Source organism: Vanacampus margaritifer, chromosome 8 (assembly GCF_051991255.1).
Source record: "Vanacampus margaritifer isolate UIUO_Vmar chromosome 8, RoL_Vmar_1.0, whole genome shotgun sequence".
Lineage (NCBI taxonomy): Eukaryota > Metazoa > Chordata > Actinopteri > Syngnathiformes > Syngnathidae > Vanacampus > Vanacampus margaritifer.
In genome coordinates this window covers 1,821,716-1,840,437 of record NC_135439.1, presented here as the reverse complement: position 1 = coordinate 1,840,437, position 18,722 = coordinate 1,821,716, and the positions used below count along the sequence as shown (strand labels likewise).

At 42.5% G+C, this 18,722-nt stretch overlaps 1 protein-coding gene across 3 annotated transcripts in view; it reads right to left on the bottom strand.

The window, feature by feature from the left end:
• mtss1 (MTSS I-BAR domain containing 1) overlaps positions 1–18,722 on the bottom strand; it is a 32,426-nt gene that overhangs the window by 6,111 nt on the left and 7,593 nt on the right. For all 3 annotated transcript variants that reach the window (XM_077572728.1, XM_077572729.1, XM_077572730.1), the window contains exons 2-9: positions 15,020–15,081; positions 13,087–13,160; positions 6,946–7,030; positions 6,504–6,595; positions 6,349–6,423; positions 1,272–1,429; positions 1,095–1,202; positions 32–129 (exon numbers count right to left, since the gene is read on the bottom strand). In XM_077572728.1, coding sequence (XP_077428854.1) covers positions 32–129; positions 1,095–1,202; positions 1,272–1,429; positions 6,349–6,423; positions 6,504–6,595; positions 6,946–7,030; positions 13,087–13,160; positions 15,020–15,081 — 752 coding nt within the window. The remainder of the gene's footprint in view (positions 1–31; positions 130–1,094; positions 1,203–1,271; positions 1,430–6,348; positions 6,424–6,503; positions 6,596–6,945; positions 7,031–13,086; positions 13,161–15,019; positions 15,082–18,722) is intronic.

Sequence of the window (18,722 nt, the reverse complement as noted above, 5' to 3'; positions counted from 1 at the left end):
TAAAATGGCATGAAGTTAGAGCAAATCTCACCTGCTGATGCTGCTTTTCCTGGACAGCGTGTTGCTAGGAGAGGCCGGTGGTGTCTGGTAGGTGTAGCTGAAATCGGAACCTTTGAGGTCCAAAATCACCTGAGGAGAAAAACAACAACAACTTCTGATCAAAATCAGGCCTCTACAGAGCCGACACATATTGAATTATCTACAAGAGCAAAATACATCGGTTGGCAGTTTTAACTTTTAAATTCTAAACTACTACTAACAGCAACTCAAAATATTCCACCAGATGGCACCAAAGTACTAAGTTTATTCCTTTGTCTCTAGCCCCTAGTAGTTTTTCAGCAAATAATGGAGAGTAGGTTCCAAAGAACAAAATGTGCATTGTGCAAATATACAAATTTAGAGATAGACTTTTAGATAGAGATAGATTTTTTCAGGGCCAATACGGATGTCAATTATAACTGATATTTGAAGCCGATATTCCTATTCAGTAAAAAAAAAAAAAAGTGGGGGGGATATTGACGTCATTTTTATTATTTTATGTTTTTAATACAAGTGCCTTGACTTTGTTATAATGTTTTAAAGCATGTTATTGATTTCCCCCCCCCAGACTTTTCACAATGTAAAAGTTTTTTTATTTTTTTTATTTCTTAGACCATAGATATCCTTTTAAATTTCTAACAAAATGTTCAGGGAGCTCCCAAGGTTGCCAGTACGTCTTAAAAAGTTAAATGGAAATTTAAACAATACCATAGCTCTATAGTTTTCTATATTAAAAGTTTTTCTTCCAAAAATTCTAAATACCTGATATCATAAACTTTCACATTTCTAGTTTTAATGTCAAACAAAAACAAAAAGTTCAGATAAATTTACCTTTTATCGCCCATCAGATTTTTTTAAAAAAAAGGCTAATACCGATACTTGCCAAAATGCCCAATATCAGTGCCAATAATCGGTCTATCCCTTGCAAATATGCAGATGCCGAAGCACAAATATGCAGGTGTTCACCAAACAGGGAACTGCTCACGTGGACTTGCAGTGTAAATGCAGCCAGAGGAGAAAAGGAGGAAGTGAAAGTGGCAGTGTTGTTCGCGTACCTGCTCGCTGGCTGGTGGCAGTTTGTTGGGCTCGGCTGTCAGCGTGGTGAGGTCCTCCAGGATGGTCTGCAGGTGGGTCACCTCACCCAGCATGTTGATCTCGTGGTCCTAAACGAGACATGACCACCATTAACACCAGTACTACTTCCATTAGCAGTGACACACACACACACTAACCAGCACTGGCTTCAGCATTGTGACAAAGGTGCAGTATCGCGCTCTCTCCTCTATGAGCGCCCGACACACGGCCCTCTTCTCCGTCTCCTCCAGGACGGCGTAGCGCACATTGACGTCCTGCAGCGCGCTGTCCAGCTGGCCGCGCACTGCGTCCTTCCCTACACGCGCACACACAGGACGGAGTGGTGTTAACTGATACGTGCTCAAATATTCACATTGGTAGGATTACAAATAAACACCAGAATGTTTATTGCGTTGTAAGTAAAGAAAAAAAGAAAAAAAAGAGTTTACGGCACACGCATGTCAGACAGTTGTCAACAGGGGGCAGTAAAACACAAACACAAACAATACTGTCAGCTGTTTCTCACATACTTGACTGACATTTTCCTTTAGTATTTTTAATTGTGCATCGACTGCTTGGCTTCAAAGTTGTGTTGATTTCAATGAAACACATTTTAATCCCCGTAGGAAATCATGCAAAGTGGATTAAACTGGCACCATTCTAAAGCCTTTATTTACTGTACAGGCAAAGGCGTGTCGCGTAAGTGTGAAGAGACGCAAACTGCCATGTAGCAAAACTCAAATAAAGTAAACTACTCAGATGAGTGAGAACAAACAGGAAGGTGTGATACAAAAAATGTTTTCAATGAGCCCCTCTTAATAGTAACACCTATTAACAAAGAAGAAAAAAGTCACATTTTCTAAGATAAAGTAGTCGTAACATGACAAAAAAAAAAAGGAAAAAAAAGTTCAATTTCATCCCTCCTGCTTCAAGCACTGAATGCTCTCTTCACACATGCGTTGGCAAGTTTGGCAACAATCAGCGCTTTGGCGGTCATCCGGGACTCGTAGAACCGGAGTGAAAGTCGTATACTCGTTGCCCATACTCCTCCTCAAATATAATCATGCAGGGATGTCAGATCTATCCGATTACGCAATCGGGGACCTCAGTTGAGTATAAAATAAGTTTAGAAAAAAGCAAGCTGCTTCCTATTCTTCATTCATTGGATTGTGTACACCATTTGTCAGCCATTTCAACAATTTCATCAGCAAAACAACTTCATGCATGCACACACAAAACCGGCAGACATTTTTGTTTAACACCGTCTGCGGGTGGGAGCACCGTGGGGTCAGTGGGATCGTTTTCACATAGCGAACAGAAGCTCAGTGTCGCTGCGCCGCTAAGTCTGCCTGACGTCTGGCCGCCGTGGAAACACAACACACATACTCACACACGTGCACAGTGTGCGGCTGTGACTCCACGACCGCAACAATAAGTCGACGTGAACGCAGAGGAAACGTAACTCCGGATACACTTTTTGAGGGGAACCCCCCCCCCAAAAAAACTTAACATTTAGGGTACAGTGGAGCCTGGTGGACCCACAAATGTATTTACAGTATCTCACAAAACTGAGTGTGCCCATGGTATTTTATTATATCTAGTGAAAATAAGTGTAAATAGTAATATGTATCAATAGTTTGTGTGGCCACCATTAGTCTCTATTGCGCAATGCTAAAGCTATGGGACGTGGCCCAATAGTAGATAGAGGTGCAACAATGAATTGTCAACTAATTAATTATGAAATGAATCAACTATTTCGACAATCCATTCATCGTTTTGAGATCTTGTTCAACTTAAAACTGTACAAATCCAAAATTGTACCCAAATTCTACCTGTCAACATTCAGTAAACCCTCCTCGAACGTAGACCGACTATCTTAGTGTTGAATCAAAAGAAGACATTTGCAAACATCTGCTTTTACTTTGGAAAAGAAAAATCGACATTTTTGCCCTTTTTCTGACAAGTTACATTTATGTTTGTGCCTTTTCTGCACTGTCAATTTAAAATAATTTTGTGTTTTTTTAGTAATGAGAAGGATTTTTTAAAATTCATCTAATCTAAAAAAGAACTGACAGATGACTAGATTATTAAAATAATCGTTAGTAGCAAGCAATAGTGATGTGTTGTATGTAATATACGATACCACTAGCAACTTGAATTAGCAACATACACGCAGATGTAGTTTCTCAATGGCTAAACTAAAAGTCATTAAAGTGAGTGTAAACAGCCTCCAGCACTTGACGAGAGAAAGCAACAGTAGCCCAAAAAAAAGTCGATGCTTGCAAGGCTCATGGGAAGCACTTTCTTTGGACGTAAAAACCAGTCCGTCTGCATTCCTGACACACGCGCACACACATTTACACACACTGGGGTACTGCTAGCCCCGGGCGGCCTTAAATGACATTCGTTCACTAACAGCGATAACAAAAATGTGGGACATTCTTTTCTCCTCAGATGCCAACAGGTAGGATGAGTGTGCTGTCTTCATCACCATTGTGGAAAACGACGGCCTCATGTATTTCATTCTTGATCATGGAAAAAAGATCATTATTCCATATGAGGAGACTGAGAGCAGCAACACGTACTTTGTGGAGTAGAATAAAACACTGTGGAGAACAAGAGGGGGGGGGGGGAAACCTTGCAGTCCACAAACCAGCGGGTGACGCCGCTGTGGTTCCATCCACTTCTTTCAAACTTGTCTGTGCCTTAACCTCGAGGCGACGTGCTTGGCTAAACGACTGTTTGGTCCAACTTTAATTAAATGCAAAACAACGTTTGTTTAGCTAAACTCCATGCGCCCCGTCAGGAGAATTGTCTTTGTGATTATCCCTCTTCAACAAAACAATGGCAAACAACACGACAAGTCAATGACATCCCAGGGTTATTCTTTGCACATAAATGTTTTTTGCTTTCTCATTTGACGCCATCTAAGATGACACGAGTAAGCATATAAGTACACGGTGACCACCACCTTTAAAAGCTCTCTCGACTCCTCCCATCATCTGCCACTCGCTACGAGCAACTTGAGACGCTATCTGAAGTGGTCGCACACCACATAATGATAGAGCGTGTCAACACACACACACACACACACACACACACGGAAACGTGGAACGATCCGTAATTATATTTCAGCCAAGCCTATCATGAATGAACTGAAGTGAACTGAGGCAGCAAGGGAAAGAAATTGACATGCAAAATGGAGCTTAGCGGCAAACGTGCTGCAAAAACAAGAACAACATGGTTGAGATGAGCGGTGGTGGGAAGTCATGAAGTACAAATACTTTGTTACTCGGAGTCTCTGTAAAAAGAAATGACTTCTTAATTGGACACAGCACAGACGAGTGTTATCAACCCTGTCAGACTTGAATGATGAACTCATCCACTCGCAGCCATTTTCACTGAAGCAACCCCCCTTCGCTCCCGGCTGTTTTACTGGATTTTGACTGATTTTGCGAGGCCCACAGAATATTGTGTTCTATTGCTATAAAAACATAGAACCTACCAAAAGAAAGTTTAGAGTCTCTATTTCTATCTGTTTCCGTTTTGCAGCAATCAGCAATCAGAATATAGCAAAGTTTCATTATTATTCACAAATCTGTTTAGAACTGTGGGGGAAGCGAATGTTTGCAACCTGGCCCTGGTTGATCTCTTATACTCTGCTGCCACCTGCTGGCCGTTTTTGTAATTACTACCATTGCTTCACCCGTTCTCTTCAGTTGAGAGGCTGCATCAAAGCCTTCTGTAGGCTTTAGCATAAAAAAAACATTTGAAACATATAAATACATCTTAAAACACTTAAAATAGAAGGTATTTATATGTTTTTGGGAGAAAATTAGTTAAATGAAAAATCAAGCCACCATTTCCACGCATAAATTTGGGGGATGCGTCCATTGATTGCACTTGAAACCACACCCTACTTAACTGTCGATCAAATACGTCTGCTATGACCTGTCAAATTGGATGCTACGTCATCTACCACCTTCTTATGCCTACATGTTTGAGCCACGAAATCTCATCTGAAAGGGAATGGCTGAAATTCCATTGGGTCATCGCGGGGCTTTTCCACGACAGTACAACGAGAAACTCTAAAGCAGCCACAGCAGTACAAAGCTCTCGGACATTTAACAAAAACAAAACAATGCCCCATCACTATTCTCCCAATCTCTGCGTGATATGCGCCCACTCATGGCTGACAATGAGGCGTTCTAAAGCAGCCACGAAGGGAATATGCAGTTAAGGGGTGTGGGTATAGCTAGCTAGCCGCCTAACTAACTGCATGTCGTAATTAAGCCGGATTTCCGAAGTTCTTCTACTTAAGTACAGAAAGTGAGAACACCTCTGCTGATGTGTGAGTTTCTGTAAAAAATACAACCATAACCCACTGGATTATTTTTTAAAGCAGGTATTGAGAATCTCCATTTGCAGTCCTATCGATCAATTCCTCTGGTAGATCATAGCTTGCCCAACCCTGCATTAAATCTACTCCGGCACAAATGGCCATCACTTAGTGTTTATTTGATTTCCCTTTCCAACATGACTGATGGAATGTGTGTGCAAAGTCAAATGGGCAAAAGAAGCAAAACAAATAAACAAGTCCAGAGATGTAAAAAAAAAAAAAAGCGCACGAGTGGGGTTCACCCTGGGAGAGTCTGAAGTGTCACTCAGCGGTTATGTGATGTGTTTACAAACCAACTTGTGCGTGTGTGTGTGTGTGTGTATAATCGGGTTTGCGGAGGTGAGTTTGAACATGTGTTCGGGCGTTGCCTCTCATGCTGTAAAAGGCCGTAGGCAGTCTTGGCTGCTGCCAAGTGGTAATCTCTGGTCTTGGGGATGGCGTGGCCAGGTGTTGCCATGGCAGCCACTGGGTGTGTCACAGGAGACTCCTACCATGTAGACATTTAGCAAACTATAGAGAACAAATGCTCTATCGACGACCTCACTCCTACTGTACCTTTCTGAATGTGTTTTTTTAATGATACGTTACGATACGCTAATTATTTAGCAGAGCCTCCCAAAAAAACAAAAAAGACTTTTGTGTGTGATCTACATGAGCATAGAGTCAATGTCAGCTTTCCGTCTTTCTTTATTTGGAAGCCTCTCACACATTTACGGTACGGTTTGTGCTTTTCACGTAATTTGAGGAGGCCATTTTGTATTTACATTCAGTGTATGACTCAGTATGAGTTTCTAAAGATGCCTCATGAAGTTAAACAAGCTGTGCCTCCATCTTACCTTTCTTCACCTTCTTCTGCAGTTTGACGGTATCGGACGACTTTTTCTTGATATCCGCCCTCGCCTTTTTATACTCTGAGACAAGGGAAAAAAAACATGTGAAGGAGGCATTGCGCAGTGGCGTTGGCACGTCCTACGTGTCCAAGCTGGCAAACCTTTTGCGTGATCTTTGTCCAGCTGACTGGCCGCTTTTCTCCACTCCTCCATCTTCATCTCTAACGGCGTGATGAGACTTTCCGAGATTGCACTGAGAGGGGGAGAGAAAAATGTGACTGAATGTCTTGAATGAATCGCATGAAGCTCACTCTTGTGGCATGCGCGTTAAAGATTGAGGTTTCCCTTAAAAAAAAAAAAAGGCTCTACAGCCCTCGCACACTGTATGAATGTCTTCTTGTGATTGAAGCTAGAACAACAACAAATCCAAGTTCCCAGCTCGGAGTCATCACCGTCTGGCGTTCCCACACTGAGATAAAAGGTGTCATTAGACGCACTTTCATGTCTCCTTCTTCCCCTTCAGGTACATAAATGCATCACCCGCCGCCTGCTGCCGTCTGTTGTGCACAAACGCATGCGCACACGTGTGTGTATGTGTCTTACGTGGTGAAAAGTTTGAGTTTGGACTCAATGCTGCGGTGCCTCATACACATCCTGGTTAGAGCCGAGCCAATCTCTTTGGTAGCACCTGCAAAACAAAACATGCAACAGTCAGATGCTGATCTTAAGTCACCTTTTGAAAGGAGTTTTAAAAATTGCTTCTCAATGAGGCTGTGGTTCAATGACTAGTCGAGTGAATCCTAACGACGTCCACCCAAGAAAGTTGATAATTGTCTATACAGGTTAGGGCTGATGTTGAATGAGTTAATTAAAAACTAAGTAATTGGTTAACAGTTTTTGTTTTAATGGTGCGCTTTTGCCCAAATGGAGGTAAAGTATGCAATTATCTTCCAATGACACAACATAATGTAATGCCAATTATTTTATGGTCCTCAAGATAAGGCTTGCAGGCGGCAGTTTGAGAACTCATGCTTTGGTGTTGAAAAAAATGGAGGTTTCACTGCACTATATAGTATATAATAAGTAATAACCAAATGTGGCTAAATAATTGGTTCATTGTGTTAAGTAACAACTCAAGTGCGGCGCAGCCTTTCAGTTTTCAGGGTAACAACAATGGAGGATTGTGACGGCATCTTAGTGCAATTAACTCAAGTGATTTATACACAACTCCAGGAAATACATTCATGGGAAACATACAGTATGCTGGCACGCGATTTTTTATGAAGTCTGAACGAAATGGGAGGCGCCAGCAAAAACAGGAAGTGATGTAAGCAAGTGCAGTACAACTTCCTGCATTTGTCATTCATAATCTTTCTGCATGCGCACGCAAACCGTACACAAAGCCCGGGTACAAGGTGTGTCGAGGCGTGTTTGCGTTATTTGCCTTTTCCTTCCTGTTGCACTGCAGCCATCAAAGTGTCTGCCGCCGTATAACGTTTTGTGAGCGTGTTCGAATCCTGTCTGGTACACAAAATACATTTTCCGCTCGAGGCAATTAAAACAAGCAAACCTAAACCCCTCACGATGGACAAACACCGATCTGCTTAATGGAACTGGATGGAAAAGTGAAAGGAAAATAAGCTGTGCTCGTCATTTACAATTTCCCTCCTGAGAGGGAAAGACAGAGGACAAACTGTTCAGCGGCCTCACCGAAGCAACATTTTTCCGGCCTCACTCTCTCGCCGCTCATAATGCGACTCATTCAACAGCAGCTTGTCCAGGTGTGTGTGATGTGAAACGTGTGTAACCGTGGCAATGTGCCCCATACCTCGCCGACTGGTCACCGTGACAACAGTTTGAGTTTGAAAGAGTGACAACACAACACAACACTTCATCAATCTTCCTGTCTGCTTGTATTGATCCACTTATTGATTCATTGACCAGCTTGTCAGGATGAGGCAACCACCGGCCTTCAGTCACTGACCTTCGGAAACTTCCATAATGGCCCGTCAGCACCTTTGTGTGTGTGTGTGCGCTTAGAGAAAAAAAAAAACATGATGCCAAAGACGTCAACTGTTCCTTGGTTGCCATGGTGATGAGTCACACGGGGGCACCACAGACGGGAAGGAAGGAGGACACTTTTTTTTTTTTAATCAGCTGATGATGACAACACTTGTGTAATTTAGTACATTTTGTTTTGAAATCTTTTGGTGCCTGCAATCTGCCCATACCAGTCATTTTTGACATAAGAAACCCTGGAAAGCCGCGATCACTTTTTGGGGGCCGTACAACGATTTGATTGGGAGGCCATTTGCTTACGCTGTTTTCAATCAAATTTTGAATTCTTGCTGAATTTTTGTGGGGAAAAAGTTGACGGCCAAATCATTCACGTTCCAAAGGTCCAATGTACTGTACAATTTGTGGTCATTTGCATTTTTCTCTCACATATTCACAGAATCTCTATATCTCTTTCTGCAACACCCTAGTATGCCACGAAAGCCTCAGGCTAATAGGAAAGTAGTAATTCCTGCCTAGGAAATATGATGAGTGGCGAAAATCTTTTTGAGCATGCTTAGCCTGGCTTATTAGGAAAGAGTCTTTGGAATGTGTTGCATTTTTATTCAAAATCACATCATCTGTAAGCAATTTGTTGTTAAGGTAAATGTATTTGGATGAGTGTTTTTGGCCCATTTACAGTTTAAATATGGGCCTTCTTGTGTTGAAAGCATTTGTCGCGGTCAGACATGCGACCATGGTGCATCAAACAGTTAAGTCGGTGTGTGGACGGAACCGTTGCTTGGTTTTGTGGAACGTAGCAAATTGAATAAAACGCCTGATCATCTGCTACGACTCCGATGCTGGCAACTTTCCCTAATTGAATCCAATCTCGACAACAGTCTGGTACCATCGACCAACACACACAAAAGCAGCTCAGGGTCACAAGTGACATCATCCAGCGTGAAACAGACACGGCGACGCCTCGCGGCTACTATTTGTGGCCACAGATCAATTGTGTGTCAATCAATTATGTGGCACTGGCTCACACTATGTCCACTTAGTGAAGGCAATGAATGGCATACAAGAATACAACACGCTATCAACGTGGTGAAATCACAAGAGTTAAAAATCTTCAATCAGTAATGAAAGGTTCCTCGTACCACCAATCCTTGAACTGTATTCTATTGAGTATCCCATCGACTGTAGCAGTATTCAGATAACGATACATATATACAAACCTTGGGATCAACCACCTAAACATTCCACTGTAGTATCTGTGACTTTTGATTGTGTATGGTTTTAATAGGCGGGGCCTGCTCTGGTGAGTGACGTGGGCGTCAACAAATCCAAAATTGGTTAGCTGTTAGTCTGTGTTTGGCTATTAGGCGTGAGTTGCAACAATCGGCAGCTCGTAATCTGCTTCCCATTTGCAATCTTGTTACGTTCTCGCAAAATTTATTTTAAAATAAAGCTATTGAGAGCAACGGGGGCTCATTTAAAAAAAAATTCTACTCACTACTAAGTGAGTTTGGTGGGTGATCGTGTTCGGGAATCCACCCATCCATTATCTGAACCGCTCATCCCTAAAATAGATTTCACCAGTTTACTTGCAAAAAACTGCCAAGTTTTCAGGTATTGCCCTACACCCCCCACCCCACCACACAAACAAAAGCAACATAATAACACAGCAATTCCAAGAGGAGACAAATAATAAACTGATGCAGAAAAATTACAACTTGGCCATTACCATGGCAACCACCCACCGAACACACACATCTCACCTGTTCTGAATCTCAAACAAACACACACGCACACACAAATAGTTGCCTGCGGGTGCTATAAGGGGAAGAATTTTAGAAAGGAACAAAACAATTAAGTGCTCAGCATATGTGTGTAAGAATGTGGCAGTGGATGGACCACCTCAGGAAACACTCAACTAGAAAATGCACTACAGTCATTTCTGGACTACAAGTCGCTACTTTTTTCACTTGCATTTGACCCTGCGGCTAATACCAAGGTGAGGCTTATCCATCAGATCACAAGAGGGCGCACTATAAAGTTAGCGCAAGAGCGTCAAGGCAGAGCAAAACAAACCAAGTGAGCCCAAATACAGTAGGAAAGAGAACGAGAGCGAGACAATTTGCACCATCATTATGGAAAAGAAAGTGCGGCAACATGAAAACACTTGCGGCTTACAGTCGGGTGCGCCTTGTAGTCCAGAAATTACTGTACGCACTAGTTTGGTACGTAACGTGACAAAAAATAGGCAAAATTCCATGCAAATAGTGGGAATTGGCCGGATTACTTCAGCCAATCATATGATGTTGCACACGTCACATGTTGAGATGGTGGGATCCCCATATCCCCCCCCCCAAAAAAAAAAATTATAATAGTTGTCAGAATGTGTTAACTTGCGCCCTTGTTCAAAGTCAGCTGTTCCATTGCTATCGGGCAAACTCACTCGGGCAAAGCAGCTGACGAGCTAAAGTAGTAGCCCAGGGAATGAAGGAGGAGGCAGCTGTCTAAACACACACACACACACACACACACACACACACACACACACACACACACACACACACACACACACACACACACACACACAGGTGGGGGAATGTGCTCAGTCAACATGTATACACGCGTGAAGGCCCCCTTTATCCCGGCTAACACTTAGCTAGCGGCTAACAGATGGCGGCGGTTCTATTTTGCGAGCGGCGCTGAAGCAGATCAGTCGGCGGGAACGGATGAGATCTCCTTCATGGTTAAGATTTGGATGCCGAAGGGCACAGCCGCAAGGTTGAAGACGCGCTATTTTTTGACCCGGCAGTCATGTACGTTGTAATTGTCCACTCTTGTGTTCCAGATGAAAAGAGGTTTCGAACACAAGGTAAAACATGGAAAATTATTAAGTATCCTAGATGGAATTGTTGCTGTTATGGTCAATCATAGTTATAGATGTTTGACAGATTTAACGAGCAGCCCACAAATTTTGGGCTTCAGACGGGAGCACGCAGGTATGCTGTTGGTAAGTGTGAGACCATGGATTCTGTTCAATCATGGATTCCGGCTGTCTTGGTGGTCGGGACAAAAACCTTGAATTCAATAAAATGTCTCTCGTGGAATCCAGTAGACTACGTTTTATCAACTGTCCAAGAAAATATAAAACATCAAGTGAATTTAGCTTGTGAATCAGCGAAACAAAATGCTTATTTTTACAAGAACGTCAGCATATTGTTCTACTTCATTTTCCTTGTGTTGGATTGTTCTATCTCGTGATGCTATGAGCATGGGCTAAAAAAGTGTCTTTAAGGTAGCTCTCAGCCTTCCAGTGAAGGACGCATGCTGTCCAATGTGATGTGACCCATGCATGCGCCTCAAGACTGTGTTTTCTTCACACGAACACGTGTCTTTAAAAAAGAAAAAGAAACAAAAGACTCCTTTGTTCTTTGCTCATAATGATCAAGACTGATGATTCTTTCAAACCCCAGCAAGGATATTATGCCGCTTATTATGCACATGCAAACGTCTGTCCTTAGAAAGCATATAAACGTCCTGGCATCGAAGAGGACGCCCAGCATGTCTGTGAAACTCAGGTTTGTAAACTTAAGATACTGTAGTTGACTATCGGATCCCTGTAGATGGCGCTGTTGCATTGTTTTGAATTTGAAGTTGAAATTGGGGTACCGGTACGGTAAATCTCAGCTTGTCACGTCTGAGGTAGAGAAATGCCAACACATTGGAAGTCGGCCACGTTTAGGCACAAAGCACTTCTACACCGTATGGATGGTACAAAAAGAGTGCGTGCAGAATCATTTTTGCCATCCAAAGCTCTCTATCATGGTTTTATATATATATATGTATGTATATATATATATATATATATATATATATATATATATATATATATATATATATATATATATATATGTTAAAATGCTGTTAAATGGCTGGCAATGCTGTGATCTCTAATTTGAGAATGGCTTGCAGCGAATGAGCAGAAAATAACAGTGATTGGGCTTGTGTGTAAAATTAAAATGTACAACCTTTACAGGTGAACTTAATTTGACCATCAGTGAACCTTGGAGTACACATGTCCAGTAGTTCAACGTTTCACTTTACTTATTGCACAATTTGCTGTCGTCCAAAAAGCAGATGAACGAGCCATGAATATTTACAAAGGACGTCCACTTCTATGGCTTTTTGTGACTCTTCCAGGCTCTCGGTTGCACTCTAAGCTCAGTGGCCACTTGACTTCCTGTTTGAAGCCACACAATGTCGCGGCGCTGTTGATCCATTGTTGGGTGTCATTTTGGTCTCATGACATCAAAATGTGTTGAGAACGCATGTCATTTACCCTGAATGCGGAATATGCCAAACTTTTTGTGCATAATCTATAAGTGATGGCATCCCATTGCATTTGGGGAACGAAAACAAACATTTTCTATAATTGGACCTATCAAGTGTTTACTCTTTTTTTTTTTCTTTAACAAACATTCAGGCATGACAGAGCAGGTCTGCTGCTGCTTCCATGGAGGGGAGCGGCCATGATTGGTTCCCCTGGCACTCCCGCCCCCACATGTTAGACTTCATTTTAATACCAACTGGTCTTACATAATCACAGCAACCGTCTTAAGACTACATCGCGGAGCTACCCACGCGCAGCAAAAGAATCAACACGTTCCGCTGGGGGGGGGGGGGGGGGGGCTTTCGTGGTGGTGGATGCGTTGCAGTCGTGTTTGTGCTTACCTCTCGAGCCCATCGCCATGTCGGCTACTTTTTGAAAAGCATCCAGGAAGGCGCCCGTCACCAGGATGGTGGTCCTGAATAGTGTGACAGGCAACACACATTTAGCATAAACACACACACACACACACACAAGAGCATCTACATGCTTCCTGAAAGTGACAGCGATTAGGCACAGGAATGAGGCCGAGCAATAAAAAAATGATCTAAATTATGTACTTCGGCTCTTTCTACCATACAGTGGAATCTGAATAAGAGAAATGAAAAAATCTATACCAGTTAATCTTTTTTAGCTGCTGTAAAAAAAGAACCAAATGTAGTCGTAACTTAAAACACGAAGGTGTAATGTTTTTTTTATAGCATTATTCATTGTCACACAAGGTTAAAAAAAGTTGGCCACGTTCAAAAAAGGAGAAATGGGTATTTAATGGATGTTTACTCAAAGTGTAATGGACAGTATGCCAAACATGAATTGGGTACAGTAAAGGAACAAAATACTTCTCTTTTGTACAAACAGGAAAAAAATGTATGACATTCAAACAAAAACAAAAAACTGAAAACTGTGAACAATCGATTTCCCAGGAAATGAAAGATGATCAAACACAATTATTTATGCAGTGAATTTGCGGTTCCCCATTTGCAAATTCACCAACTCCTGTTTTTTTTTTCATGTAGCTTGGGGGTATATGTAGGGTTGTAAGTATTAATATAGGCAAGTATAAACGCTTGGGGACGTGCCAATTGCTCACGTTATGATATTTTCTCTATCTGCAGTGTGTCTTGATCCCTAACTGCAAATCGTGGGGGGGTCACCGTATCTAATAACCTGGTTCAATTCACATCTTTTCTTTTTAGGAACGTGCAGTTGTTAAGTTGTTGTTTTTGCATACTGGACTGATATTCACAACATGTGATGTCATTTCAAATGAGTTTAACGCACTGCCAAAGGCGTAATCGCTTGCCAGTGGCTGAGCTGCAATGTGTTTGTTCACAGAGTAGTGTGTAGCTAGATTAATGAAGCACCGCCGTGTACCGGAACGCTCCGTAGTATTTAGCAGTTTGCGCACATCCGTAACCTTGACGAGACACATTGCTCTGCTCCACAACAGTCGACACACGTTTGCTCCTCTAACGACATCGCCACAGCAAAAATACGAAAGTGACTCAAAACAAGGACGCCGACAACAACATGAGCCCGAGTCTCTCACGCTGTGAATTCGTTATTGGACGCCTGAATGCGAAAAGCCACATGAGAGGCCAGTTCGGCAGTGCAACTGGAAACCCTCTGAAGCCACATCATTATCATCAATAGACCTATTGTCTGCCGTGCACGTGCGTGTGCACGCGTGTTTTATTACCAGGCTACACTATGTATGCTACGCCACCGCTGCATGAGCGCACACACACACACACACACACACACGGCCATTACTCTTGTAAACCTAACCAAGATGATCAGATGACAGTGTGTGTGTGTGTCTGTGCGAATTCAGCTTTTATGTAAAGCAGAGGGAAGTTGCAAAATGGATACCTTTGTTGCTGTCCTGTTTCACTGCAGTGTAATAACGAGTTTGGGATGGGTTATTTTAATATTCAAAGCTATTAAATAGTAAAAACAAAACAAAATAAATGTGGCAGCGCGGCGCGGTAGTGGTTAGTACGTCTGCCTCACAGTTTGGGGTTTTAATCTGGGCTCTCACCACTCTCAAAGCAAGCACGTTAGCTTCACTCAAGACTGGACATTGTCCGTTAAGTGTGAATGTGACTGACTGCATGTGCCCCGTGATTGGCTGGTAACCAGCGAGTACTTGATGTGGAAACAAAACGTTGTAAAATGTACCCTAGGTCAAGAACTTGTGAGACATTGGGCTAAAAAAAAACGACAAATGTATCCACTGTTAGATTGATAATATTGCTAAAATGCGGGTGCTCTTACCTGAGTTGTGACTGAAGTTTGACTCCCTTGTTGACAAAGTCCTCCCACGTGGGATAACTGGCCTGCAGAAAAAAACAAACCACAGGGTTTACACTCACTTCAGTAACCAACTGAAAATTTATTTCGAAACTAATAGTACGAAGCAACAACATAACACAATAAACAAAACACACACAAAAACTAACAAACTTGGTTTGAAATAATGTTGAACTGTTAACTGTTATGATTATCCCAGACAAAAACAACACAATCAACTATTAACTCGCAACTAAACATGTATATGTAGAATGTTGAACTGTAGAACGTCTGCTGTCCAATAATTGGGCAATTCAACGATTACAATATTAAAAAAATATAATATATATAAATAAATAAATATAAATAAAAAAAATAGTTACATCACATATAGTAAAATATGATGTGAGAATTTTTTAAACTAATTTTGTATCACCCTTAAAAATTAAATATAGATGATTTTATTTTTATTTTTTTAATGCAGCAAGTGTTTGCTTAGCTTCTAACAACCAAAACTAAACTTGGCACCTCCACAACATACAAAGCCTTTCAACTCAGTCAAGATGTTGAACATACAGCACTTCTGCGATAATTATTAATATTAATATTATATATTAATATGTCCTACTTTGCTATTTAGGCCAAAAAATCTAAACTTTTTTTTTTTTTAGCAAAACATCCCACAGAGGAAAAAATGGCAAATCTGTGAATAGTGAACCGAGAAATATGCGGTCAATTTCTTTAGTGGACAAGGTGGGAGTATGTGGAGACGGGTTTGGCATTTTTAATAATAGCTCTTACAGGTCACACCGATGCGGATCTAATGCTATTATGCTCGTAAAAGAGCGGCGCATATGACCTTGGTGAGATATGATAAATCAAATAAAAAGCGGTGTGACATTGCATGTGGGGAGGTTGAGCGTGAGAACAGTGGCGCTTTCGGGGAATTACAGACGCAGCCAGAGAGGATTAATACACTCAACGGGATGGAGCTGAAACTTTCATCATCAGATAATCTGGAGTTTTGATGACTAATCAACAATGGAGCTGAGTCGATGCTGTTGACAATTTTTTTTCAAGTTAACAGCTGATCTCATGGCACAAGAAACACCAATAGGCATTTTACTGTATCAATGCATTACTGAGACATAAATGCCATACAATGTCTAATTAGGAAAGTAGTAGTTGAGGGTATCCTTATGGGTTGCAAACAGCCACATGCGCGCTGGGTGTCCTTGCACTTCCAGTGCGTTTTTTCTTAATCAAATCATCATGTACAATTAACTCCAAACTGATATTAAAGTGTTTTGGGATCATAGGATATATTTACAGTTCAACTATCAAAACAGGCAATTATTCTTTCCAAAACCCTCAAATAGAAATGTGTGTTCTTTTGCCTTATCGAAAAGATATCAGACAAGTTTAGGAACGTTTGCTCCTGGTGTGTGACGCGTCCTTCATGGGCCAGAAACCTGTTTTGACTGATGATGTAATCCAAGGCTGCTTCGCACTGCAGGCGCCGAATGCAGCAGCTGCTCAGCCAGAACTCGACTCTCTGCAACCCGTCTGACCTCTGCTGATGCTGACGCTTGGCCGGCCGGAGAGTAGATGAAAAGCTTTTAACCCTTTCACGCTGTGCCGTTAGCCTCTTAGCTACAAGCCCACTGAAGGCTTTCAGCTGACACGCTGCATCACCGCCAGCCAGAGTCAAATCTCCTGACCAGCTAGGATGCATTAGTTTATCACAATTTTGCTTGTTATCCAGAGTCTTTTCCAGCGTCTTTCACACAGATCCCACACAATGGCTGCGGCACACACGCCAGTGACGTCACATTACCATATTGGCTTTTGTGTGGCCATCTCCACCAACGTACAAAATACTCGTCGGATAGCGATGACCGCAGTCAACCTGACCAGTAATGAGAGCGAGTCACAGTGGTTAAACTTTACACCCCAGTCCTGACTTAACGCTACTCCCTCTCACACAGCTGTCATTGCGCCTGTGTTACGCCTCTGACACGAAGCAATCTATTGAGAAATGGAGAAAATTCCAGTCTACAGCCACAGGGTGTACGTAGCCAGCCCTTTCATCAACGTGGCCAAAGATTTCAAAGTATGATGAGATTAGACGGGCAGGGGTTAAACGAGATGCTGGGCATGAAATTGCAGTGCAGCAGCAGAAAACACTCGACTTGCTTGTTGACAACGTTTTTTTAAGCGGTCAGCGAACTCCTCTCAAAAGAATCACCAACCCACTTTGAGTGCAAGCGGGTTCCCTCGCTACTTTCTCGCCTAAACTTCACATTCTACCCGAGTTTGTTGTGACCGACAAGGAATGTAACGGTCCTCTGCCAATGGTGCAGCAGTGGGCAATGCCTGTGCAGCACTAGCATGAAAACTGATGTCGTTGGCATGGTACAGCGCTGGGGTGTCAAACTCATTTTGACGCAGACCACATAGGCCGTTATGACTGTAAAACCACAAAAATTTAATCGCCACATCATATTGCCACTGATGGTTCACTAAACTAGTTCCACACCAAATGAACCCAACCTACTACAAATATCGGTATAATTGACCGTGTGACCCTGAACAGTATCAGCACATCAAATGGAGGGATAGTTGCATTGAAATGCAGACTTGCAGTACCCGTGCCTTCCCGTACGCCAACCTACAAGTGCATGCGGTGCACACGAGCTAAGCTATAAACAGTTCTGCGTGCAGAGGGGATACTCGGAGCTGTTATCCAATCAGTCGAGCCGGTTTACTATTAATGACTGGAGTCAGGGTGTGTAGTCACCTGCCGCCAGCCTCCAATCCCTAATCTCTGTTTACTCTAGTGACTGACGACAGAGAAGGAGACTGAGGCGAGACTTGAGGCTACCTCCAAAGTGACTGACTAAAGAAAGATCTCATTTAGTTGTCAAGCCAATGGATGACCCGCTACGCCACAGGAGCACGTTGTTTTGAATGAGTGGAGGCTCTGTGACAGTTATTTCCACCGTGCTCCACGGGGAGTTCCAGCTGCTAAAAGAAAAGAGGAACCCTTGCACTAAATTTAGAAGAAACCACAGTCTTGTTGTTTCCGACACAGTGTAGGAAAAATTGCAAAGCCTTCTAGCATTTTCAGCGAGGGACGGCGGGGGATGGCCAGGGAGAGAGAGAGAAGCCTCTTGGATCAGAGTAAAAGACAAGACTCAAGATTCATCCGCCAGAACACGGAAAAGAGGAACATTGTTCCAACTGTGTTGGCTTTCAGGCTGCAGCACGGCTTCTTGTATTCAAAGTAATGAGGTCAGGCGTAGGGAACCCTAGTCCCCGAGACCTGCTGTCCCGCCTGTTTTCCATGTATGCCGCCACCTACAGTAGCCCCCCCCCCCCCCCCCCAATATTCGCAAAAGAGGAACAGATGGAGACGGGCACAAGTCGCATGTCCGTTTTTGCAAATATTCACAAAATGTGCTTAAAAATGTCAAAACATTTGGATGGAAAACCGACTAGTGGCTCTCGAAGACCAGGGTTGCCTACCCCTGAATTAGGTGAAGGATGACATCAGCATCTGGTACAGTACGAAAACTGTAGGATGGCAACAATGCACGCGACAAAAATGTTCCCCGAATACAAATATTTTTGTTTAAAACCGAACAAGAGCAGAAGGCTAACAAGTTTTCAGCTAATTAGGAATAGA